The sequence below is a fragment of the Anastrepha ludens genome, chromosome 6, assembly GCF_028408465.1.
Source record: "Anastrepha ludens isolate Willacy chromosome 6, idAnaLude1.1, whole genome shotgun sequence".
Lineage (NCBI taxonomy): Eukaryota > Metazoa > Arthropoda > Insecta > Diptera > Tephritidae > Anastrepha > Anastrepha ludens.
In genome coordinates this window covers 53,901,693-53,929,121 of record NC_071502.1, presented here as the reverse complement: position 1 = coordinate 53,929,121, position 27,429 = coordinate 53,901,693, and the positions used below count along the sequence as shown (strand labels likewise).

Genomic DNA, 27,429 nt, shown 5'->3' with positions numbered 1-27,429 from the left:
TTGAAAACTATTTAAGAAAACCCCAACGCAAAATTTTTTTATATTAATAAAATGCGTGAAATTTAACACATTGCGACATTATTTATCATGCCATATGGGTTTGCAGAAATACAAAAGTGATGAAAGGCAAAAATTGGCAATAAACAGACAGATAACATTGGAAAATCCAATGAACACCAAACATTAAAAACTTCTTATGTTGTTGCGTTTGCACTGGCAAAACAGTTTTGCGAATATCATGACGGCCTTTTTGTGAAAAATATTTTTCAAGATGTTTTAAATGCGAAGATGTGGCTTCGCTTGTAGAAGATATTCCATTATCTGCTAGAACTGAAATTGACGTACGGCAAAAATGTAATACTTTTCGTATTTGCAGTTGGGATAAATCGCCTTGAGGAATGTTTTAAAATTTAAATTAAGTTAGATGAGAGTAATGTTATAAGTAACACAAGTCAATTAATATTTTTTTTTGAACATTACACGAAAATTTGGTTACTTATGCGGATTAGTTCCTATGCAAGAACATGTAAATATTTTGGGAAGCTGTTAAAGAAAAGTATTTTTTTAATAGAGCACAAAAATAAATTGAGTTCTGTTTGTACTGTTGGTGCAAAGGTGATGATGGAAAAAATAAACGCTTGATTGGGTATTTAACGCGACATATTAAAGTGCCATTACATAATATATCAGCGAAAACTCTGTTTTCTAAATATTTATGCTTGAATGCTGTCATGAAACTATTTGAAAAAATTATAAAAAATGAGAGGGGGTCACAATGCGTTAAGTCATAGAAAATTTAAAACACTTCTTGAGGAGGTTGAAGCCGACTATAGTGATTTATTGTTGTTTAAAGAAGCTTGGTGGCTTAGCCGGGGGAGTAGTCTGGAAAGGTTTTTTAAGCTTCGCGAAGAAATTTGGAGTTTTTAAAACTGGATGAGTCTTCAGATAGTAAAATATTTGTGCTTCATTTAACCGATAACAATTTCGTAATAAGGCTAGTATTTCTTAGTGGCGTTTTTATATGACTAACAAACTTGATGTGGTACTGAGGGGCGAAAATAAACATATTCTTGAATTATACCCACTGATTGATAAATAAATCTTTTCAAAAAGAAAATGAGAAATCTGAAAAGAAAATTCACTTCAGTTCGAAAACTACTTGAATTAGTTTCAGATTCCTTACTTCAAAAATTGTTCACAACAAATTTAACGATAAAAAACTACACCAAGAATAGATGTGCAAATTTTAATAAAATATCACCAATTATAGACATGCATAACAACACCTTTGCTTCCGATAAACAAAATCAAAGTCGCGCAATTCAAAAATAAATTCTTTAATTTTTAGAAGATGTGACATTACATTTCACGACTAATAAAGAGTTTTGGAAACAATCTCGCAGAAAAAAATATCCGCATAGCAGCATGACTGCAATATATAAACTTCATCCTGTGTTTAGCTCCGCGCATAATTGTAAAAATGCCTTTGCTATATTAAAAATCAGTGTAAGCGAACATAGGAATAGTGTAACAGACACGAATTTAGAAGATCTTATGAGGATTAAACTTGACAAAACGAAAATAAATAAAGAAGAAACTTTAAGAACTGTTTGAACAAAAGGCACACTTTGCAGAGCAATATTTTTGCAGTGTACAATTCGACAGCGGCAACGCTTCCTGGCGACCTACACAAGCAAAAAATATTTTTCGATTTCGCCTAGGATAGTGATGGGCCTTCATTTACATTTTGTTTCATCAAATACAGAGGCATACAACTTAACTTTGCATCACTGTGTTATTGAAACTTTAAAGTTTAGTAGAAAAAAAAACAGAAAAGTATTTGCCTCTTTTGTACCGAATTCTGACTCTCCAACCAGACCACTATTAAACATTTATTCGCTGCATGAATTAAGGAGCTGGAAGGAAATAATCGCTTCATAATTGTAAAACCCCCTGGCTATGTTGGTTTGCCCATTAGCAGTTGTCATGGCCGCCATAATCGTATGACCTCAAATGTTAGCTTCAGAAAACGAGATGTTTCAGCTACGTCAGATCAAGGAGCAAAGTGCATTAGGTGAGTTGGTTTATTAGGCCGCGATTGATCCTCTTTGCACCTGTGACCTCCGTAGGTGTATCCTCATAGGTGATGACTGCTTTCGTACTCATCCTACAAGCGAGTGTTTGCTGAGCCATACGGAAGACTTTTCAAGATTGAAAAGCAAGCAAAACAATTAAATGACCTATATTTTTACTGAATTAGTAGTAGCATTAGTTAATACCAAAGTTTTAACTTTTTTCTCATGATCGTTTTGTAATATTAAAACTTATTTTGTTGTCATTAAATAGTGTTACAAAAAATTATAAATATATATATATATATATATTTATATATATACAAAAAATTATATATTATATATATATATTTTTTTTTTTGAAAGATAAATCGCAGCTTGTATTAGTTTTTGAAGTGACTTCTATTAAAAATCGGTTGACAAGATATGTCAAGGTTGGAGAGTCTGAAGTGAAAAACAATAGATATTAAGGGGTTACATGGGTTTCGTCAGATAAAAAAAGGCCTATTTTCAATATTTTTTTTCTATGTAAAAAATTATTTATTTAATTCAAACTTTTTTCTGTCTTATAGATACATATTTAAAGAATAATTTCTGAAATTTTCAAAAAAAATGAAAACTCCTCCATTGTGACGTCATTTCCGGTGGCCCCTCGAAAAACAGGTGCGTCCGCGTTGTCAGCATAACTCCTGACAGGATCATCAAAAATGAAAAACAACAAAAATGAGTGTTTTAGTTAAGACCATAAACTCGTGCTTGAACGAAGGAAAGAAAAAAATTAAAAATTGGAATTTTGGCAGACATTTTTCAAAACAATGAAAATTTCGGTGAAATTTGCTTGACATTTTGTGTTTTTTTTTTAAATAGTTGGAATTGAAAAAAAAAAAACAAAGTCCTTCGTTCATGCACGAGTAAATTGTATCTCGAGCACCTGTGTAAAAGTTCATCAAGATCGGTTGAGTAGTTTTCGAGAACATTTGACAACCGACTGTGAAAACACGGTTCCGAGAAAAAAGCGTTTAAAGTTTTGAGTAACAATAAAAGTGGCTTGGAGGGCACACATTCCAAGGGATGTATCTCCGAAACTATTACTAGGATCGACTGGAAATAATAGGATAATATTCTTGAGATGTTGTAGAAATTAATAAGCCAAAAAAAAAAATCGATTTTTTGAACCCACGAAACCCATGTAACCACTTATTAAAAAGTGGAATTCTCGTTTTGACATGAACTAAGGTGGTTGAAATCCAAAAAAAAAAAAAAAAAGTAATATAACATTGAGCTAGATTGGAAATTTGAAATTTACAGTTAAAAAATTGTTTAAAAAAAGGGTTAATATGTGTTATAAATTATGATATCTAAGAATTTACAGCTTTTAGAAAAATTACTTTTTATAATTTCCTTTGGTACTGACCCCTTACTCGCAAATTTTATGACATTTAGTAATTTGGTAATTTAGGAGAGATATCTAAATCTTGTAAAGACCATCTGGTACAACAAGCTTATCAGCCTTTTCCAGTGACTTGTTCGGAGTGTAATGAGGTCTGAGGAGCCTTCAAGTTTTTCTTCACGCCAAAGAAGACAATTTTATTTATTTAAACAGCTATGAAAACAGAACATATATATACACTGCGTTAAAAAATTATATCACTAGAACTTAGTGACAATTTTGAACAATTTATTTGCTTCTCATTTCATTTTCATAATTTTTTTTTATGAAAATGTAATTCAAAAAGCATAAAAATCCAAGTATTAAAGTTTGCTGTAATTAAGAAAAAAAACAATAAAATTTCATAAAAATGTCAAACCTTTAAATCAACATTTTTATTGTATAATAATCAATAATATTTTTTATAATAATAAAATGTATAAGAATACCAAATTTCCACTTTATTATACCACAATTTCTCATTATTCTTTAATCACTTCCCATTAAAAATTGTGAAATTTTTGTGGAAACATGTAGACTTTTTTTTTTAGTAATTTGCACAAAGCTTTAAACTTTAATAGGTTGGAGAGTCTGAAACGAAAAACAGTATTTATTAATATAATAAAGAGTAGAATTGTCGTAGTTTTTGTAGAAGAATAAATCACATTTTCGTAAAAAAAATATTTAAAATAATTGAGAAACAAATAAATTGTCAAAATTTGTCACTAAGTACTGGTGCTATAATTTTCTAACGCACTGTATTTATCGATTCACGGTATTAATTCACTTCACTGCCCTCATTGATTCTCAACTGCAATAGTGCAATTAGTCAATTCCCGCACAAGTGGATGGTAGGTGACAATAATAAAATAGGACGCCACTATAAGTTGGTTTGTTAAATGTTCGGTGTTTTGTTGGTGTACTGGTGCCAGCAAGTGAATCTCTCAGTAAATGGAAACATTTGAAAATAGGCAAAAATTAAGTGACAGGAGCTCTGTTGGTTTAAGTGGTTGGTTGTAGTTGATTAAAACCAAACAAAAAAATGTATGCAACAACACGAAACCTAAATCTTGTGCGTCAGCACTTATTTCGTGTCAAAGCAGGATTATAAAAAAACAATAAATGTTCAAAAATTTTTTTTTTGTAAAATCACCATAGCAAATATCAAAAGATCACTAAATACTCTCTAAATGTATTTTTAATGTAAATAGTTTTCAACACTTCGCGCATCATTTGATTTTTTGTTGCTAGCACCATTGCTCACACACACAAAGACACAAAGCTAAATATTTGTGTTATCTCTGTAAGCGTGTCGTTTTAAAAATATATTTATTCGCCCGATGAGGTCAAAAGCTGGTCGCTTCTCTTCGGTTCAAACTAATTTTTTTTATTTACTTTTTTTCTTAGTTTTTGTTTGGACTACTTAATGCATTGCCAATATTGCGCCAATAGTAGTATGTGGAGATGCCACTAATTACAAAATTTGATCTTATTCTTGTTTATATTTATTTTCTATTTATTTTCTCAACTATTTTTGACAATTTTTGCCTTCCGCTAGTTACCGCTGCTTGACTAAAAAAAGATTCAATTTTTTTTTAGATAATATGATTTGGGTAAATATTTAATTTCGAAATTTAAACATTTGCCTAAACTTAATGAGCGCATCACTTAAATAAGCAAATAATCAAAAATAGTGCACGAACACTTTTGCAACTACAACAACAACTCGCACTGTGCGAAAAATATTTAAGAAGAATGTGTGCCTGTTTCAGAGCGCCATCATTTTTAAAATGATAAATGCATTTTTTCAAAACGTTTAATATCCATATACATATGTACGTGTATGTATGTATGTATAGCGGGTACATTTATGCTCACGGATATGTGAGAATGTATGAGTGTCATTCGTTTGATTTTTCGTTGCCAACCGCCTCAAATCAAGTCATGGCCGCCACACCTAAAACAATTTCCACGCATAATTGGCGCAGTCACCACCGCAGATTTATTTCAAAATTGTATTTTGATTTTGAATTTTTCCACTCTCATCCATATTTTCCGCTGTATGTGAGCGAATATCGCTTGAGCGCAAAATTGGCATTTAGCCAGGTTGTGAAGTAAATAAAAAAAAAATATAGTTTATTTATACAATGACAGCAAAATAGGTTGAGGATGTATTGTATAGTATATGGAAATTGAGATTGTACAAACATATGTATGTATAACTTATATGGACAAAGAAGAAACAACTTGAATGGCCACAGATGTAGAAGATTATTTTTTCTGTGTTAAATAAAAACAGATTAAAGTTCTTGGTTCACTTTGCTGATTTTCCTGCCAATAAAAATATTGTAGGGAGGGATGTGTTTTTATTTAAGAAGGGAATTAAAATTAGTATTTAGTAATTAGAGTAATATTAGCATATTTTCTGTAAAATTTTTTAAATTTTGTTCTTTCCATAAAACAAAATTATTCTTGCTGTAAGCTAAAAATGCTGCTTTCATAGTGAGCGAGTGTTACCCGACCTATCTTGGTAAATTTTATAATTTTCGTACACTTTTGAATGCTAAAAAGAATGATTTTGGACCAAAAAAAAAACAAAACTATTTATGGAAAAACACTTTATAATAATATTTCGCTCAAAATGAATGAAGCTGGGATATGTAGAGTTTGCTAAGGAAGTTAGACATTTTACAATGTGTGTGTCAAATTTTGTTAAGCACCTCCGTCGGTTTTAGAAATACAGTGCACTCGCGATAACTCGAACTAATTAAAACAGGCGCTGTTCGATTTATCGAATTTGTTCGACTTATCAATTGAGTGTGCTATGTTAAAAAAACAGTCATCGATATCGATTTTTCGATCGATTGTTGAAAATGGAAGCCAGTAGAAAATTTCTGTAGTATAGTTTCGTTATACGAATCACATTTTGGTCCATTGGCTGGATCAATGGTGTCACATTCGGCGGCATAAACATAGTTAAAATTAAACCATCCTCGGACTTTAATTCGATTTCGTTGGGATGTGATGGGGCATTATCAATTAGAAGAAGAGCCTTCTCAGGTAGTCCCCCATCTTTCAAATATTTTCTTACCTAAATATTAAAGTCATTTAACTTGGTTAAAAAAATTGTTTTAATGAATCTGGATTTTACCTGCGGCACGAACGAATTATGAAACCAGTCTTTGAAAATCGCCGAAGTCATCCAGGCTGATTTGGAATTTTTGTACTCCACCGGACAGTTAAAATTTTTGAAAACACGAGGATTTCTTGCTTTGTCAATAACGAGAAGTTTAAGCTTATGGTTGCCGGTAGCGTTAGTGCAAGCCATAAATTGCCTTATCTTTCTTTTTTATAAGACTTATGGTGGACTTGGCTACCCCATATTCCTTCGCTAGAGAAGTAACACTACGTCCACGTTTAATTTTGTTAAGGACTTCAGCCCTCTCTTTTAATGTTAAACACTTCAACCTTTTACGATCCATTACTCACGTGCACTGACACACTACAAATGACAAATTTAAAGCAATTTGGTCAATGCAATATGTTGTTCCCAGAAAACTAACGGGATATTAACGCCGAAATATTCATATGGACAATACACTAGTATACATATAATTTATATACATATACTATTACATATGTATCTATGTACAAAATGTACATGTTTGAAAAGAATGTGTGTACAAATAAATTTGTTTTTTTGTTCGAGTTATAGCGCTTTTTTATTGTTCGAGTTACAAAGAAGTCAATAGGGGAAAAAATGTGTTCGAGTTAGCACGTCGTTCGACTTAGCGGCTATTCGAGTTACCGCGAGTGCACTGTACTTGTGAAAATAAAAGCACCTCATTATTTGATCGGTGTTAGCTATTTTTCTTTCATTTGTTTAATGCTCATTAATTTTTTAATAAAAGAAGGACTCGTTATATAACGAAAGCTTTTCAAGTACTATAACCTTTGAAAAGAACTGAAACGAATTGGGAACATTTCGTTATCAGTTAAAAAACAAGTTAATTTCGAAATTAGTTAATAACCAAAAATTACAAACATAAAATACAAAAGATACTTTCAATGTTTTCAATTTGCATATCGGAAACTGCAGCAATGGTCACTGGAGCGCTGTGGTTCAGTAGTACATACTTTTATATGACTTCAAATAAAGTTTATAAATTTTGTCTAAAATATAAAATACTTACTTACATTCTCCATTTTAAAAACTATTTCTATTTAAATTTGTAACTTTGACTCAATTCGCAAATTTTAATTCCAGTTTATTTTTACTTTGCGATCAGTTTTTCTCGCCTGCAAATTCTTGCAAGTAAAAATGTGTCCAGTTAACTGCCCCTCAAAATGAAATGCCATTTTGCCCTCTCAATTTCTCCTACTTTGCAAGGTGTTTGGATACATGACCACCAAAACCTGATAATTTGATTTTTTTTTTATTATGATGTTTAGTTTTGGGGGATTAAGTATGCGTAGATGTGTTTATTAACACAGCTCACAATTCAAATCAAGATCACAAGCGAAAATTCTCTCCCAAAGTGAAGAAAAAAAAATATAACAATAATTAATGAGTACAATCAGCAAAAATGCTATGCAAGCAATAGTCATTTGGCATGAGCTTTACTTTATAGGCATGTAAGCCAAGATACTTACGTAAAATTTTCCACGTGGTTGCATGATAAATTCCAATAAGTTGAAAACGACGACGAATCGACATTTTGGCGTCTTCTTAACCACTTCACTCTAGGAAACTCGCGAACAGATTTTTTGTTTTTTGTTCAAAGTAAATTTCCACAATTTGTGAGCATTCTTCTGGCGTTAAACGATTCATGATGACTTGCCAACCTTACTGAACAGAAATGTCAACACATTTAGCCCTCCTCAGCTGTCAAACAATAGTCGCCGATATCGATAGTTCTCATGCAGCTAATACATAGGGTATTCAATATGGGCCATTTTTGCTGACTAAAACTTCTCTAAGTTCGCACAAAATGAGCGCCTCTTGCTTCGAACAGTCACTTTGTTCTCTCGATTTTTGAGTGATGAATAATGCTTTGGTTTAAACGAACTCCCACTAGCAATAATTAGAAGTAACTACTAAAAAATGTTGTGTTATCGAACACGACTACTGCCAACATACAAGGCGAACTGGTTTGAAACGATGGCTCAAAAATAAAATATTCTTGATGCTCCTAATTAACATAAATTACTCTGAACCATGGAAAGGTCCCAAAGTTTAAAATAATGTTAAACATTAAAAACAGTTATAGAAAAGAATTTAGTTAAAATTTTGTCTTCTTCTTTGAATCATATATTCTTTGAATCATCAGTATATAATTTTTAGAACATTTACGAAAGGAATTAAAAGATGCGATAAAGTAAAATTGAAACCAAATTTACGGAAAAGTGCATTTTTCACATAGAAATTCAATGGTAATTTGCAAAGCGTTTTAGCCGCAAGAGTAAATGTTAAATAACAAAATAGAAGAGGTGTACTATTTTTGTGGTCATATAACAAATTTAGAGGATAGCAGCAATAAAAAAACAAAAATTCGGCAATAGCAAAAAAAAAAAAAAATAATCAAACATCGGTGGACTATGTAGCCTAAGAAATTTGAAATTTTTGTTAACAACAAATCTTCCGACAAACACAAAACGTACAAAGATATATAAGAAATTATGGAGATATATGTACATACATTCAAATTTTTTTTCCCAAAATTTTACGTTGAGGTTATGCTTGAATTGGTATTTCGCAACCGGCATAAGAATAGGGCAAAAATTCAATTCACCTTTGATTCTTTATTTTAAACAAACTAGAACTATAGGAAATTTGAAAGCATGCATTTCCCAGCAGATCTATTGCATAGAAATTTGTAATCGCCTGTTATAATTATTAACAAAAAATATGGAGTTTATTGTGTGAATTATAAATATCAGCTTACAATGAAGTTGATCACTGAAACTTTAGAATTTACAGGCCTTAGAAGTTATTTAAAGCCTAGTTTGCAATTTAGTACAGCTTCTTATTTCCGCATCATGTTTGGCCTTATCGCCAATTCTACTTAAAATATTTCATTTCTAGTTTATGAAGGATTATAACAATTTATAGAAAATTAAAAAGAATGTATTTAAATAAGCGTTTGAAGCATTTATGCATGCTACTAGCTTAGTTATAACTTTCTATTTACTATATAATTTATTTTACTTTTCTTGATTTGTTACTAACAACTGCTAAAAATTGTTTTTATATTTTTTGCATATTTAACATGCCAAAATCCCATTAATCAAAATTAAATTTAATTAAAAATAAAATGACAATAAAAATAATCCGAAAATTTTGCTTGGAACGCATTTATGATTTGACTCACTCATGTGAACACGCTAATGTAATACGATACAATAACAAAAAACCCAAATTTATTGGCCTGCTTTGCTGTTAACAACAAAAATCAAATAAAAATTTCACCGACAAAATCGCAAAAAAAAAAAAAAATAAATAAATAAATAAATAAATAAATAAAAAATAAAAACTGAAACGAACGAAAATCGAATGCTGCACACGCAGTGTGGCGCAATCGCTCATTATTATTATCATTATCAACCACAACAAGCACAGCAACAACAACATGACCACTACCTTCATCACTACGAACATGAACAGCATCAGCACGATCATCAACACCATGAGCATTCGCCCTCACCAACTACGCATTTTTATGAATTCGGTGAAGTCAAAGAGTTTCGTGATCCTTGGGAAGATTACTATGAAAATTTAGCCAGAGAGCGAAGTGATAGCATCAAAAATAATGAACAACAGCAACAGCAAGAGTGGCAGCAGCATGCACCATCAGAGCCGGAGTCAGCGCCGGCGCCGACGCCGGCGCCGGAATGGCATGAAGGAGAAGTAGAACAGTCTAGTAGTGAAGTGCGATCGCGTGAATGGTCGCAGGAACAAAATGAGGCTAATAATAACCAAGAACAAACTTGGCAAGAACAACAAGATTACCATTATGAAGAACAAGAACAGCCGAAAGAACAATACCATGACTGTGGTTCTTATGAATCCCATAAACACCATGAAGAAAGTCAAGAGCAAAGTACAAATCTTTCAACCAGCGATCTCAATGCCAATGAGAATGCTGAAGCAACAGCAACTGCTAAGAATCAAACTATAATTTATGAAGCTGATATTCATAACGAAAACACTGCCCAAAAACAACAAGACTTTTCGCCTGTAACGCAACCAATGCATACAGATGATACAACGACAAATACCATTAGCGCTAGGTGTAGTACAGATAAGCAAGCATTCCGTAGTGAAGAAGTGAATGAAAAAGAAAACAAAAATAATAACAATGAGGTAAAGTGACGTCCCACGAGCATATGACAAAGTACAATATTTACTACTGAAGTATTGAGTAGTATACAGTACATGGGTGTGTAGTAGTTAGTAATGCTTAGATGGTGATGCAATTGTTTGTAAATATCTGGAAGCTGTTCCAATCGTCCAAAATTGTATCATGTGTAGTTATATTGAAAAAAGTAAAATAAAATGTAATCATAATAATAGCATGTCATAAGCTTTGGCATAGGCGGGCTATCTTTGGATACTGTAGAACGTATTCTAGCTAGTACAAAGGCGGCGCTCTGAAGTGTTATCATTAAATGGCTTTCTACAAAAAAAAAAACTTTGATATCATCGTTCATTTTAATATTTTTAGTAGCTGCTCATCTTGTATGAAAAATTTTCGTAGATATCACGTCATGTCAAAAGTCATGTCATGCCATTTCAAATTGTTTTCAAATGTAACTATATCAGTAAAATTTTCCATTTTATTTGCTTAAATTCATACTTCACATTTACAATATATATTAAGTTATGACACTGAAAGCACTTTTCTGTCAGATTATGTCATTAGTCATGTCATTGTCAAGAAGCTTGTCATGTCACTGTCATATTATTAGTGATGTTAAATGTTGCATCAAAAGTAAATTCGAATGATCACTCCAAACTCTGTAAAGTCAAATGTCGTCTTACAGTTCATTTCGCATTAAAGTATATATTGTTTTGTTGTCACACTTTTCAGCTCATACGTGTGCTCGTCATTTTATTTCATTTGTTTATGTTTTCTAATACCATTCATTCACCATTTTTTATATTAAAAAAACTCAAAATAATAAAAATAAACAAGTAAAATTGTTAAATAGTCTCAGCGTCTTATCCTTCCCAACTCAAAATCCAGAAAGTAAACTTATCCATATCAAGGACAATTTGGTAACATTTTCAATCTCTACACCCTTGACTCAATACTCTGGGTACTTCTAGAGTAGCTAACCATAAACTTGCTAGCCTATGATAACTTTTTGAAAAGGTGGTATGTGGAATTTAGGTAGTTTTCACGCAACTCGTGGCCGTGCATCTCGAGGTACATTGTCCTAAACATGATAAATTGAAGGTCTCTATTTAATGTCCGAACGTCCATTATTTAGTTTCATTTTTATAGAGCAAAGACATCTTTGGTAAAGCAAATAAAACTCGCTTAGCATAGCTATAGGATATTGTACTGGTAATGAGCATTTCTTAGGTCAAAATGAACTCAGTCGAACCATTTCTTTAGACTATAAATTGTCAAGCTTGTGGTGAGAGATAATATGATTTCAATTGCATACACTATTGATAGCAGAATTCACAGAAGAAGAATATGTATTCACGGTATAAGGAGTATGTCTGCAGTTTTTAATAAATCTTTCCTCAAACGGCCTGAACCACCCAATTAGTGACCACCAGAAGTATAACCACCGAAACCCGATTGAAATTTCTCAGTGGGGATTAAACATCAAATGATGGGAAGTTTTTTTAATAGAAGTTGCACATCGGCAAACCTGCAATTGTTGGTTATGTTGGTTAGTTTCCCTATTTCTAACTGACAAAGGATATACTTAGGTGTTGATCTTAGAATACTCCAACCTTAAGATTTATTGTGGCCCATTTCAAATTTTTTAATTTTTTTTAAGAGTTACTTTCAATCCAGCTTTAGTGTGAACTCTCATTGGAATTCGTCCGGCCGTCATTATTCGATGATTGCCTAAGTCTATTTTGCCTTTGTTCATTAGCACAGATCACTTCTCACGTGCATAAAAGTTGCGTTCTTTATTGTATGGAATCTGCAGATTTCAGTGAGTTTTTTAATGGAATTTTTGAGTTTTTTAGAGGATAAGTTTAAGAAAACTTGAATAACTCGCCAAAACTGGACCAGCTTCCGCTTTTACGGTATCATTGGAATATGTATTTTCTTATCCTTTTCTCATTGCTTAGAAAATTAAAATATTCACGCCTCAATTTTTCTTTCGCAAAATATCACTATTTACATTTTGCTGTTAAAATATTCAAACATTTTTATGCAACCGGTTTTTTAAGCTTAAACTCTTCTATCACTTGGGGTGATATTTTGGAAAAATATTTTTAAAAACTAATTTAGTATGAGCCCGAAATATATTGGCCAGAGTCTTACAATATAATAAATTTTATAATGGCGATTTTTTGGAACAGATAGTAACAGACGAGTGTTCAAAATAGTAGTCATCATCATCATCGGAAGCGATTACAGCTCAGGGTGAGCTTTAGCTTCATCCACAATCTTCTTCCAATCTGCACGGTTCATAGCAACAAATCTCCAGCTCCTAACTCGTAGCTTTTTCAGGTCGGCTATGGCTTGGTCAACCCAGGTTAACCTTGGACGTCCTCGTGTTTTAAAATAGTATTGAATTGCCAAATTTTAACTGTTTTTAATTTTATGTTTTTATTCAATTCATTTTATCTTTTTATATCAGTTTACCAAGAGCTTCCTTTAGCAAATATTATGTGAAGCTAGGCCTCAAAGTTTTATGCTATGCCGAGATTTTTAGCTCACTGACTTTTTTCATCCCCTCTTTTCTTATTTTTCCACGAGATCAATTCTTATAAAAGCATTGATAGACTTTGTCAGGATCTTCCTTGAAATTTGAATTATTTCAGAAGTTTTTTCTCTGCACTCTGGACTACTAGCTGGCTAGCGAAGTGCGTTCTCAACGTTAGTTATGACTGCTTAATAGCTTATCGTAGAAAAACTTATGTTTCCATGTCGTACTTAGTGTTCCATGATGGAACAGCCTCTAGGCATCAAGACTTTTGACGCGCATTAATTAAAATATATTAAAAACTCGAATCATCTCATTTGATGTAATATATTACATACAAGTTTTGACCCACAAGTATCACCAAGTATCATACTTCATATACGTTCGTTTTATTCACTTCCATGAAATCATTTGTGGAAATCGAATCATCTCATTGAAGAATTATGTATGCATATACGAATCACACATTATTTCGTTTTCATTTCAGTGCTTTTGAAAAAAAAAATCATATATCTATTTTTAAAGCAATATTTCTTTTGAGGTCTAAGATGCACTTAATCGTATTGAATTTCGCACAAAGCATACATTTTCTGCAAATGATTGAAATCACCGCTAACCATAGTAATCTTTCACAAGTTGAATGACGGAATTCTTTGGTGTCTTCATAGGATGATATATGCTAATAATAAATAAATACTCATAAAATTTACAACAACAAAAAGCATATATGTTTACCCAGCAAGTTTACGTTTAAAATTCAATGTTCTGTGTTTTTAGATACTAACCCAGCTTATGGCTTTTTATGTTAAACACTTAAATATTATATGTACATACACTTACTTGGGTTTTGTCAAAAAATAATTGCCGATATTAGTATAGTGTAAATACATAGACAAATATATGTAAATGTGTATATTATATATATACATTTACTATACTATATCCAGATAGTGATGGGAAATATTGAGTACTTAAAGAGAAATTTGGGTGTGGAAAAAAAATGTTTTTTTTTAATATTGCTTTGAAACAAAAAAAAAATATGACTTTCGAAAAAATATCGAGAATATGGGAAATATAGAGTACTTTAGCGAAAATTCGGTATTTTTAAAAGTATCAACTAATTATTTAAAAAATATGTTGTTTTTCAAAATAAAAAATTCAATTTTGCCAAAAAAATATGGGTTTTGAAGAACAAAATATTGTTTGTGGGAAAAAATTGTTAAAAAAAGTTGTGTCAGAAAGAATAATGTTTTTGACAAAAAAAGTTTCTGAAAAAAATATGGCCTTTGAAAAAAAAAATTTTTTTCTGAAAAAAAAAATTTTGTTTTTGAAAAAAATACTGGTTTCGAAAAAATATCGAGAATATGGTAACTATCGGGTACTTTAAAGAAAATTGGATATGATTAATAGTAAAAATAACAAAAAAAAATTTAAAAAAAAAATATTATTCTGACCAAACAAATATTGTTTTGGCAAAATAAATCAATATTGTTTTGGAAAAAATTTCGTTCTTTTCGAGATATTGGCTGCGAAAAAATGAGAATTGTAAATATAGCCAGCATTTTAATCTTCTGCAATCTTATAGCACTTAATTTTTTTACAAACTTTCAATTTGGAAGCTACCCATAAAACAAATTTAAAAACATTTCGCCAACGATCCTAAGAGAGCAACTAAAAATGTCAACTAATTAAGCACTGGTAAGAAGCCCACATTGAGCACAAGTATTTACGCGGAACTTAATGCTGAGTACTTTGAATTGAAACGCCAAAAAACGAGTACTGGACTCTTTGGAAAATCTTTGCGACTTGTAGTATCCATTCAGCCCAACACTAACTGGTGAAGAGAAAAAGCACTTATTGTGCTCATATAAATCACTTATATCATATTCATTCCTTTCTAACTAACTAATAATCGGCAAATATTTATTGACCAATGCAAAAGTTTATAAAAATATAGACTCATAAACTTCACGTAACTTTTATCTGGGTACTATTCACATTACCAAGAAAACATACAGAGTAATAAAAATGCATCACATTAACACTTACTTTCTTTCTCCTCCGTCGCTTTCTAGGCTGGTTTGGCTGGCGCTTTGTCACAGCTGCGTCTCGGCGAGCAACGTACTCCCGAACAGGAGGCCTACGAACAGCTGATGCGCCGCCAATGCTGGGAGGCAGGACAAGTCGATTATGCGGGCCAAGACTCTTTCGATAATATTTGGAAGAAAATAACTAAAACATTGGAATCGAAGCCCAGCGCATCGTTGCCACAGGAGGAGGATAAGTCTGGTACTTCATAAAAATTTTAATTAGAAAAAAAAGAAACAAACAAATAAAAACATCTTTAAAAACGAGAAACATTTTCAAGCACTTGAAATCAAACAGACGTCCTCCACTGATATACATACATATAAATATAAAAAACAAAAAATAAATAAATAAAATTTGCAAAAATGCACAAAACACACTGCAATCATCTTACATTTACAATGAAGCAAAGATTTTTGCTAAAAAAACATGGCACAACGAACAAACTGTTTGCATCTACTACTCACACCAATGCAAACGCATGCACACACCTAAATAAGAAAAAACACATACAAACAAAAATATTTATTTTTTTAAAGCAGCTTGCAAAAAAGTTGCTTACAAAAAACAAATATTTATTTGGAGAGAAATCGGCGCAATTGTTAACTATGAAAAAAAGGTTTTGATAATTTTTACAACGTTTAAGCAAATTTTTTACTAAACACTAGTGCCAAAATTTATTTAAATATTTGTAACACTTAAGCTGAAAAAATACTCATATTTGCCACATTCATTACACCATCAACATTGCAATTGTTAAATATTTACACAATTTATTAATTTTTTATTACTATTCATAAATTTTTTTTTTATAAAAATTCTCTATCGAGTGCATCAGTTGAATATTTGTTACATTTACTTCAAACATTTTTTATTAATAATTGTGTATTGTTGCTCTCAAAAATCATAATTTAATTACAAAACAAAAAAAAAAAAAACACTGACTATTTTATAAGCCCTTTTTTGTATTTCTAATAAATTTTTCAAATTTCGTTCAAATGATTGTTTCGAATTCTATGGAGTTGTGTGTGTGTTTTTGGCGTATATTTTATATATTATTCTCCAAATATTTAACTATTAATAAATGCTCACATATCTTCATCTCATATATGTACATACTTGCATACATGCGCAAGTACGTATTTTGAGAAAGGACATTTTTGAAATTCTTTTGCAACAAAAAAAAAAAAAAGAAAAAAGCAAACAAGACAATTTTTCACTATTCACGAAAATGCTTTGACATATGAATACCATGGAAAACAAAAATGCAAAAAAAGTTCGTTGACTAAATTGTTAAATTTTTCGAGCAAAACTTATTTGTACTACAGAATAAACTAAATTATCAAACATATTTGTATTTTTATTTCATTAAATGTTTTAGTGTATTTTTTATACCTTGTCTGTTTATATAAATTTGTTTAAAACTTTTGTATTAATTTTTATCTCTTTATTTGCAGCACAATTTACTAATTGTTCGTGTACTTTGTGGTTCACCTGTGTAGAGCAACTTATTTTTTACATTTAATTTGCATCTGCTGTGTATTCATAAATTTAACCCTGTTAGCGTTCATGCAGGAAACCCCCACAGCCATTTTTTTAGTGTCAACACTTTTTCATTGAAATTACTGGTGAATTTTAAAGTCAGAAATCCGGAACTAGTCCATTGCGCTTCAACATCGTTGTTATTGTAATATAATAAAACCTTTCAAGTAAATCTGTGAGGGTTATTAATGTTGTTATTGTACGAGCAGAAAACATTTAACTAAATTTGTGGGGAGTGACAGCGCTTGGCTGATTTCAATTCCAGATCGTTCCGGTATCGTCAAATCGATTGTCGTGGGAACGCTTCAACACTGGATTGTAACTGGTGCTTGATAAAAAAAACTCTTGATAATGCCTACTGCTATCGTTTTCATTTTTTTTACACTTCATATTCTTCCTAAGTGGTGTACTAATTGTGGAAGAAAAATCAGATTACTTTGTTGCCAGATGGTGCAGCGTCGAATATTTGCAGAGCTTATCTAAATAATTGGCGGCCGCCGTAGCCGAATGAGTTGGTGCGTGACTGACTACTATTTGAAATTCACAGAGAAAACGTAGGTTCGAATCTTGGTGAAACATCAAAATTATGAAAAACATGTTTCTAATAGCGGTTGCCCCCGGCAGGCAATGGGAAACCTCCGAGTGTATTTCTGCCGTGGAAAAGCTCCTCATAAAAAAATATCTGCCGTTCGGAGTCGGCTCGAAACTGTAGGTCCCTCCATTTGTGGAACAACATCAAGACGCACACCACAAATAGCAGGAGGAGCTCGGCCAAACACCCAAAAAAGGTGTACGCTCCAATTATATATATAGTATAGAATTTTTTTTTTAATGGGCGCGTACGCCCTTTATATATCTAAATAATTCACTGGCCTATGGCGATCTTGTCATGAAGTTGATATAGTTCATTCTTCATTGTGCATAGTTCCATCAATTTCTATTTTGTTATTGTACAGGTATATGTTTATATTTTTTAAATTTTATTTTGTTTCAAATTTTTCTTTCAAATGCGAGAATTCTATATTCCCACTTACCCAAGAGCTTTATGATTTTATGATCATACAAAAATTTTGTTATAATAAACGCTTGTGTCTAACGAATTGAAATCTCCATTTATTCGAAAAACAATTTATTTCACTTTTTTATTCTTAAAATTCTGCTGTGGAATATATTTCTTATATATAAATCCATGCTTACGCAAAAAATAAAAATGTTTATACTGCTCACTTGTGCCGAAGGGTATTATAACTTTTTTCCCCCATAACGGTTGTATATAACAGCACAAAGGAAACGAGATAGATATAAATATAATAGGTCTATTTATAAGTTCGTGCGGTTTTACAACAGATGGCGTAACTTGATTATTATTCCATCGATCCACATTTCCAAACATTCATTGGAGAGCTACTGTCGTAAGGCACAAACGTCAGTATAAGTTTTTTATTTGAAGCGTAAACAACAATATTTTTACCACACTTGAAAATGTCGAATTTCGTGCCAAATAATGTGTTTTTGCGGGGAATTCTTCTTCATTATTTTAATATGAAGAAAAAAGCAGCCGAAAGTCATCGTATCTTGGTGGAAGTTTATGGTGAGCATGCTCTATCTGAGCGAACGTGCCAGAAGTGGTTTGCACGCTTTAAAAGTGGTGATTTTGGCTTGGAAGACGAAGAACGCGAGGGTGCGCCGCCAAAGTTCATGGATACCGAATTGGAGGAATTGCTCGATCAAGATCCGGCTCAAACGCAAGAAGAGGTTGCAAAAACTTTGGGAGTTGATCAATCAACCATTTCCAAACGTTTAAAAGCCATGGGAATGATCCGAAAGGTAGGCCATTGGGTGCCGTATGAATTGAAGCCAAGAGACGTTGAACGCCGTTTTATGGCATGCGAACAACTGCTTCAACGGCACAAAAGAAAGGGTTTTTTGCATCGAATTGTGACTGGCGATGAAAAGTGGGTCCATTACGACAATCCAAAACGTCGGGCAACGTATGGATACCCTGGCCATGCTTCAACATCGACGTCGGCGCAGAATATTCATGGCCTGAAGGTTATGCTGTGTATCTGGTGGGACCAGCTGGGTGTTGTGTATTATGAGCTACTGAAACCGAATGAAACGATTACGGGGGATGTCTACCGACGACAATTGATGCGTTTGAGCCGAGCACTGCGAGAAAAACGGCCGCAATACGCCGATAGACACGACAAAGTTATTTTGCAACATGACAATGCTCGGCCACATGTTGCACAAGTGGTCAAAACATACTTAGAAACGCTCAAATGGGATGTCCTACCCCACCCGCCGTATAGTCCAGACCTTGCGCCATCCGATTACTATCTCTTCCGATCGATGCAACATGGCCTGGCTGACCAGCACTTCCGTAATTACGATGAAGTCAAAAAATGGATCGATTCGTGGATTGCGGCAAAACCGACCGAATTTTTCACAAAGGGAATCCGTGAATTGCCAGAAAGATGGGGAAAAGTAGTAGTAAGCGATGGACAATATTTTGAATATGAAATTTGTAACCATTTTACGTCAATAAAGTTTCAAATTTCGAAAAAAACCGCACGAACTTATTCATAGTCCTATTATATATCTGATATAAATAAAGGGTGATCAATTTAAAGGTATCGGAGTTTAAATTGAAACGAAACAATGAAAATTAAAATTGATTGGACAAAAATTAATTCATATAACGGTAAATTATGTAACGATAATTTTCAAAAAGGAAGGTTAACGGTATATCCTGGTATGAACGAAGTAAAATTACTCAAATATGGCGCAAATGATGCATCCCCAAATAGTATTGAGGTCGGATAATTGGATAAGCCACGCCCACTTTTTAAATGTTAAAACTGAAATTCTTTCCGTACGCCTGATGATAACTCTCATTGTCTATGGGTTGATTTTAAACCCAAAATTAATGGAGAGCCTAAAATAAATAAAAATAAATTTTTACAAAAATGTGCGCTGTATATAAAGTTCAGATCGTACCAATTTCAGCCTTCCTGACTTGCTTTATTAGCACTCTGTTTGAGGAAACTAAATCACTGTTATTTATATGTTTCCATTAGGCCAAGCGCATCACTTCGAATTACAATGAAACCGGAACCTTCTGAGTTTTATAAAGTGCGTATTCTGTCTCAAAAGTACCGGTAATTGGTCAATAAAATATAAAATTGGTTTTTTCACTTAAATTTATTTTAGCGGCGTCAAAGTAAGCTCTTTTTGAAATAATTTATCAATGCCGATTGATTTTTGGTTCTGACTTCTAAATGTCCAAATTGTGATCTCTTTACGTTGCTAATAGTGGACAATTTTTAAGAAAATTATTGATTTTTTTTTTTAATTTTACTATTGTATAATTTACAATCGGAAAATATCTGTTAAACATCCAGCGTCTTTTTTAACTCAATATTGACTAATAATAGCATATTATAAAAATGTAAAATTGTGAAAAAATCAAGTGCAAGTGAATATTCTTAATGATTTTCTTGTGCTTGTAATCGATAGTTCGTATGTGAAGTATGCCTTAGTTTTTGCTTGTTGAAAATTCAACTTTATTCCTCAGTAGTGATGTTAATCGCTTTCAAAGTACTCTCTATAAACTGCAATGGCACTAATGCCAGCGTTTGATCCAGCACTCGAAACATTTCTGGAACTCTATTTTCGGTATAACCACCAGAGCCGTCTTCGATTTTTCCACTACTTCCTTTCGGCTGTTAAAACGCCTTCCCCATAGTGTTTTATTTATTTATTTTTTAACCCTTTATTATTGTTTCTATTTCAACTTAAAACATTTACAATTTTTCTTTCTTTTTGGGTTTCAACAGTATTTAGAAGCCAATACCACTTATACATTTATTTAAAAAAACTCGTTATTTAATTATATATTTATTCATTCTTATTCATAAAATTTTAACCAAAAAAAAAATCGCAGAGAGTCATATAAGGTAAATTTGATGGCTGTTGGACGGCATTCGTTTCGTTCTTGATCGAAAATTCACGGATAATTATGGCACTGTGTGACGGTGCGTTATTATGGTGCAAAATCCACGAGTTGTTATCCCACAAATCCATTCTTTTTTGGCGAATCGCTTCATGTAATCGTCTCATATCACCCAAATAATATTCCTTATTAACTGTCTGACCTTTTGGCAAAAATTCGTGGTGTACGAGTACAATTCTGTTGTTATCCATTAAAGCCTTGAATATCGCTTTTTGGTGGTTTTTTGATCTTGGGGTATCCGGAGCTCTCCACTGGCTCGCCTGATCTCGGGATGTTGGTATTGTACTCATAAACCCACATCGCGCCTCCCGTAATGATGTATTTGTTGAATGTTGAGTCGGATTCAGTCTTAAAAATCTTGTCTTTGGCTATATCAAGGAAGTCCCCTAACAAAAAAAAAAAGAGCATCACCTGGCGATGTTTCCGGGAACTTGCTGATCAAGAGGGTATGTGACACCGTGATGCTATCACGTAAAGAGTAAAACTGCGCAATTATTACAGCTCGAACACACCCGAAGTACTCTCGTAGTGTAAAACCCAAGAGTTTTTCTAAGCAAATATCAAGTTTTTCGACGAAATCGCCTTATCGAATGCGACATAACGCCCGTATAATTCTCTTTACTAATTATTCGTCCTATTCACCTTTTTATGTTGGACAGTCGATTTGATTTATTGAGTGAATTTATATTTAATCTAAATGCGTATATGCGTATATAGACAAATATTCTGAAGTCTCTTGTTATTGCGAGTTTCCTCCCCATATAAAATATTTTTTACGTTGAAATTTAAACAAGAAAAGAGCGCCTCTTTTTTAAATTCATTATTAAAATTTAAGAAATTTATTGTTGGTGGAATTAGTTTTCATATTATTATTAATATTAGTCTGTGGTGTGATTTTTATCGGAGTATGTAAAATGTAATTGTACTTTTCTGTTGTAACTCCCTTATATTTTTCGAATTGCATAAATTTTTTTAAGGAAACCCCTCATTAAGCTCTGGTCTCTCCTCTAATCTCATTTTTTATTACATAATCAACTTAATTCTGGTTCAACATCGATGATTTTGTTATCGTCATTCTATCACTCGCTCATTAATCATGCAGACATCAATCGAAAAATCATCAAGTCGATAAAAATAATTTTTTAGCTGAGGAGTTATGCAAACAAAAAACGGCACAGAACTGTTATAATAGCCAAGGTCGTACTTTTTTATTTTCAGCCATATTTCATTATGAAAATCCAATGCCTCCTCCTCCTAACAACTTTATCCCTTTACACGTAGTTGGCATTGAACCAGTGGAACCTGAATCGGAACGCTTGGAACGCATTAATCGCATGTTGCAAGCAAGCGCTGCCGCATTGGAAGAGCAGAAAGCGGAAAAAATACAGCCACGACCACTGCTGTCGCCGGCGCCCACTAACACCACCGCTTCGCCACGTAGCAGATCGCCCGCAAATAATAACACTAATAGCAATAACAATAACAATAACAATACTAACACACAAGGACAAAATGTGCAAAAGAACCTCAAAAGAACGGCCTCACCAAAGCCGTTACAAAAACAAATACAGACACAACAGTTGCCTCAGCAACAACAACAGACATTACAGAGACAATTGCCACAGCAACAGGAATCAGTGCAAAAGCAAGTGGCACAAGCCATACAGCAAAGTGCCAAAATAATGCAACAGTCGCCACAGACACCCATACAGCAACAACCAACGTTGCAAACACGACCGCCCCAACAGCAACAACAACAAACTGTACAACCGCCACCACGTAGACACAACGCAACACAACAGCAACCGACCACACAACAACCACAACGGCCATTGCGCCAGTCCCAACTACAACAACAACAAGCACAAACTTCACAACAGTCGCAAGCTCAATCGGCAGCCGCCAAGCAGATCCTTAGCAAATCCAATCGTAAAAACAAATAACAATTACTAAAATTGGTGACATGCTATGGTTGTCTGCTGCCCGTGTGCATCCTTGAGGAGCTCGCGGGCGCACGACTACCAAACCCGGTACATTTATGAGTACAAAAGAATTTAGTTGAACTCCCGAATTCATAGTATAGCTGTAGTTATAATTTTTTCTCCCCAAAACAAAAGACATTGTAGATATATACATACATGTTTATCTATTTAAAGACGGAACGAATTTTTACAATAACTAACTCGCTAACAAACATACAAAAAAACATACTAATCTACATAGAGTGGATACTCGCAAAGGGGAAGGGAGCTACGCTTAGGCGTTGCTGTAAAGTGCTTTACTGAACGAAACTCAGGCTTCGAAGTATAAAGTTGTTTACAACACCAATTAGCTAAATAAGACGCTTAACACTTAACTAAAAAAAAATAACTAAAAACTAAAAATTAAAACCAAAAGAGAACTAACACACAAATAAAATATCCACCGAATATTTTTTACTCACACACACACTTTCTTTCCACACGATAAATAAAACACACAACAACAAATTGTTCGACACATCCAAACAACATCAATCACAATCCACTCTACAGAACTATTGACTTCCGCTGATATTGAGGACGGTAAGGTCGAAGTTGACCCCGTCACCAAAGCTCGTACCGAATACAAAGTTATCGATGGCGGCTATGAGGTACGCACCACCACTCCTCAGCCTAATGGCACTTTGAAGACCTCTGTACGCACTTTCTGGGATCCCAAGCCCGTCAGCGAGGAGGATATGAAACGTGAAGCTCAAAATAAATTGGAAATCCGCAAGCGTTTCGGCAAGGAGATTCGCATTGATACAAAAACAACCATGTTGACGCGTGAGATCGAAGGGGGCTACGAGGAGGTGTACACCACCATCAATGACGATGGTACACGCAGCACGCGCACCAAGACTTTCTTCGATTCGGTGCCAGCTGAAGTACCTGACAACTACAATCCTCCTGCGGCCGATAAGAATAAAAAAAAGACGTTGGTAAAAAAATCGTCGGTGGACTCCACGGATTCCACAGAATCACGTCGCGTTGTGCAACGCACCGACCAACAGCAGAGCAACTTTAAGCAACATACTACTGTGGAGGAGTCGCGTCGTGTGACGCAGAGTTCTGAGATTACGGAGAATAATCGTACTGTGCGCAAAAATTCGGTACAAGAGCAAAACCTTAAACAGGTTACCACATCTAGCGGTGGTGCTGATGCAAAGGATAAGAAGAAGAAGAAGACTAAGTCAAACATCCCACCACCACCAGCTGACTTCATTCAGAACGATACCACTACGGTGGCTTCGAAACGCGTACCACATGGCGTGGAATATACATATTCTACTAAATTGGAATCGGGCAAAACTATCACCACTTCCAAGACCGTATACGAGGAAGAAGAGTCAGAACTGACTGAAGAAGAGATTCTCGCTTACAAGAAAACTTTGAAAGATGCTGAGAAGCACAAGAATGTTACCACATCAAAGAAGCTTAGATCTGAATCAGGCACAAAGAAGGTTGTACCATCCGAGAATCCCGGCGAAGTGACCACCGTTGAGACCATTAAGATCGAAGGTGGCACCGAATATCATTACACCACTGTCACCGCTGAAGGTATTGTCAAGAAGGCCGTTAAGACCGTTTACGATCCAGTGAGCAGCCAAGGTGGGGACGAGAGCGAGGAGGAGATTGTGGAAGAGTACGAGGAAGAGATTATCGAACCAGGCGAGAAGAATGTACGCACCATTGAGACTGTGAAGCAGTTGCCCAAGAAATTCGAAGGTGAGCGCAACAAAAAATGCAAAAAAATTGTTTGTAATTCCTTATTTACTTTTTCAACAGAGGAAGTCACCGTCACCCATGAGAAGACCGAGAAAAAGGTAAAGAAGTCCATGATGATCAGCCACTAAAGCCAAAGCCTCTAAGTTAGTAGTTGCAGAGCTTTGCTGCCTGCGCAAGCGAGTGTGTGGAGCGCAAGATTCGCATCATCAGTTCTAATAAAACAGGGTGCCTACCATCTCTATATAACAAACAAAGAAAAATTCATTTAAAAATTTTTAAAACATCAACACGCACACAAATACACAAGCACACATATACACACGTTCGCATATCAATAGCACCCATCATCATGCACTTGTTTGTAACGGCTCAATAATACAATTGCGTGCAAAAAAAAAAAAGTATTGTGGTTGAAAATTAAAAACAAAAAAAAAAAAATATTAAAATTAAGGAATTTTCCAACACATTTTGGTTTGAAACAAAATTATAAGCACACAATTATTTCGCATCATTTTCACATTTCAGAATCCAGTTGTATCAATTGTTGCCGGTTTTATACCAATTTTCGTAAGCCTTGTTCTAAATTATTTCACTAGTTATCTCGTTCCTTGATCAAGTTTGCTGAAAATGCACAAAAAAATATATATTCTGTGCTTCATAAATTAATATTATATTTTACTTAATATGTGAAACGAAAAGTAAATTCATTTGTATTTTAATAAAGAGTTTTTGGATTTGAAAAGAACAATTTCCGAAATTTCCTCAGAAATTATTTGTAAATAAGAACTAGCAAATGAGGTAAGAATATATTTAAAATCAACCCTGATAGATGGAATAGTAAGCGCCAGGATGTAGCGGACGAATATAAGTTGGCAAAGTTATATGGATATGAAAAATGTTCTACTGAAAATGAAATACTTGTCCCAACCATTAATAACTCTTAAAAACAAGTGCGTGTACAGTAGCGTAGTACACATAACAGAAGTGAAACTTTCAAGGCAGACAAAGAAAGAGGGAGAGAGGGAGAAAATATACCAATAAATCCGACGCCTGAATGGATAGCACTTAATAGTACTCACAAGCACTAGCCAGGAAATGGAAATAAGCGCCAAAGAGTAGGCACCAAAAGAAAATGGCCAAAAAAATTGGGCACCAAGGAAATATAGCGCCAATAAGTAGGCACCAAAAATATATTTCCTACAAGTTTGCACCAAAAAGTATGCAGTGTTATTTCTCACTAGAAATTAGCAACCACTAGGAAAAACTATGGAAAAATAGCCTAAAGTGTATCGAAGATATATATAAGGTTTAGCTCTCTCTCTCCTTTTCCTCTACGTTATATCTTTTTTCTCCCTCGCGGAACTAAAATGGCCAAAACTTTGCATGGCCTTGAAATTTTACTCTCCATTCTCGCTCGTCCACCGACGCCTAAGAAGTTTCACTTAAAAAAAAATCAGTCCTCTACTTTGAATGGAAGAAAAGGCGTAACACCTCTGCGAAAAAAATGTTTTAAAAGTCAATGGTATTCTGTAGTCACTTGAAACTTGAAAGTCTCAGTGTATGAACGCGGCAAGGATGATAGATTTACAAGGTTTGTTTTTTAATTGTGGTGAAAAAGAACATTGTGAGGGGAACATCGGAAGGAGAGTTGCCAGCATTGAAAATGGTTCAGCAGGTATAACCATACTCGCTAGCATCGAGTCTTGCTCGATTACTTTGTTGTTTCGTGAAGTGAGCAAAGCCCAGCCATAGCGAGCAAAGCAGAGGCGAATCGAAGGGGCCTAATGTAATTTTCCACTTTAATTCACTTTAAAAACATTTCATGGTGCTTGCAGCAGTTAGGGTATGTTCAACAATGCATTATAATGCATTAAACGTCATTTTTGTATCAAAAGTCGTGCATTATTTGCAGCAAAAATTTTCACACTGCCAATAAATACGCTAGTACAATGTCTGATGAAAAGTGGGTATTTAATTATTTATTTTAGCTTTTAATACAAAAATTGATGAAAAATACGATATTTAAACTTTATTTTATTATGATTGCTGATTTTGGGCGGCCCGTTTGTTCATTGTCATTTATGTCCTCACAACCATCTCTGAAACGTGTGAACCACTCATGAACAATCATCGCCATAAACTTTTTTCATCAACTCAAATGTCTTGGTAAAAGTTTTACCGATTGTAAAACAAAATTTAATATTAGCTCTTTGTTCGAAACTCATTTTTGTACCGATGACACAAACATACTGACACTTTAGACGTAATAACTTCGATTCCACTGAACGGAATGCCACCAAGCTTTCACTGGAAGTCAACTAGGGATGTAACTTCCAATGCACTAACTCAATAAAAAGATGGCGCCATTAAGAACATTTTTATATCGCCATTCTTGTTTATTTTGGACTTCACCTTGAACATAAGGCGTTTTTCAATAGGTGCGCTTCAACTTTTTTCCGATAGGGAGGGCGAACGACGCAATATTTTTTTTTTTTTTGGCTTGTCATTTGTAAACTTCATTAGTATACATTTCATCATGGAACGCTACACACTTGAGCAACGATTGCAAATCGTGCAAATTTTTTATGAAAATAATTGTTCTGTTGCTGCTACTTTAAGAGCATTACGGCCATT

General features: G+C 33.7%; 2 protein-coding genes across 5 annotated transcripts in view; both read left to right on the top strand.

Moving 5' to 3' along the window:
• The window catches only part of LOC128867429 (glycogenin-1), a 46,455-nt gene extending 22,881 nt beyond the window's left edge, over positions 1 to 23,574 (top strand). For 2 of the 4 annotated variants that reach the window (XM_054108626.1, XM_054108625.1), the window contains one exon: positions 15,477 to 16,693. In XM_054108626.1, the coding sequence (XP_053964601.1) occupies positions 15,477 to 15,701 (225 nt within the window). In that variant the 3' untranslated portion in view covers positions 15,702 to 16,693. Of the gene's footprint in view, positions 1 to 10,069; positions 10,865 to 15,476; positions 16,694 to 22,264 lie in introns of those variants that run through there. The other 2 variants (XM_054108627.1, XM_054108624.1) reach the window with 2 other exon arrangements.
• Positions 1 to 25,543, top strand: part of LOC128867431 (uncharacterized) — a 48,423-nt gene extending 22,880 nt beyond the window's left edge. Inside the window, exons 2-3 of the mRNA XM_054108629.1 lie at positions 23,581 to 24,795; positions 24,856 to 25,543. Coding sequence (XP_053964604.1) covers positions 23,581 to 24,795; positions 24,856 to 24,923 — 1,283 coding nt within the window. The 3' untranslated portion in view covers positions 24,924 to 25,543. The remainder of the gene's footprint in view (positions 1 to 23,580; positions 24,796 to 24,855) is intronic.
• Positions 25,544 to 27,429: the final 1,886 nt, after the last annotated feature.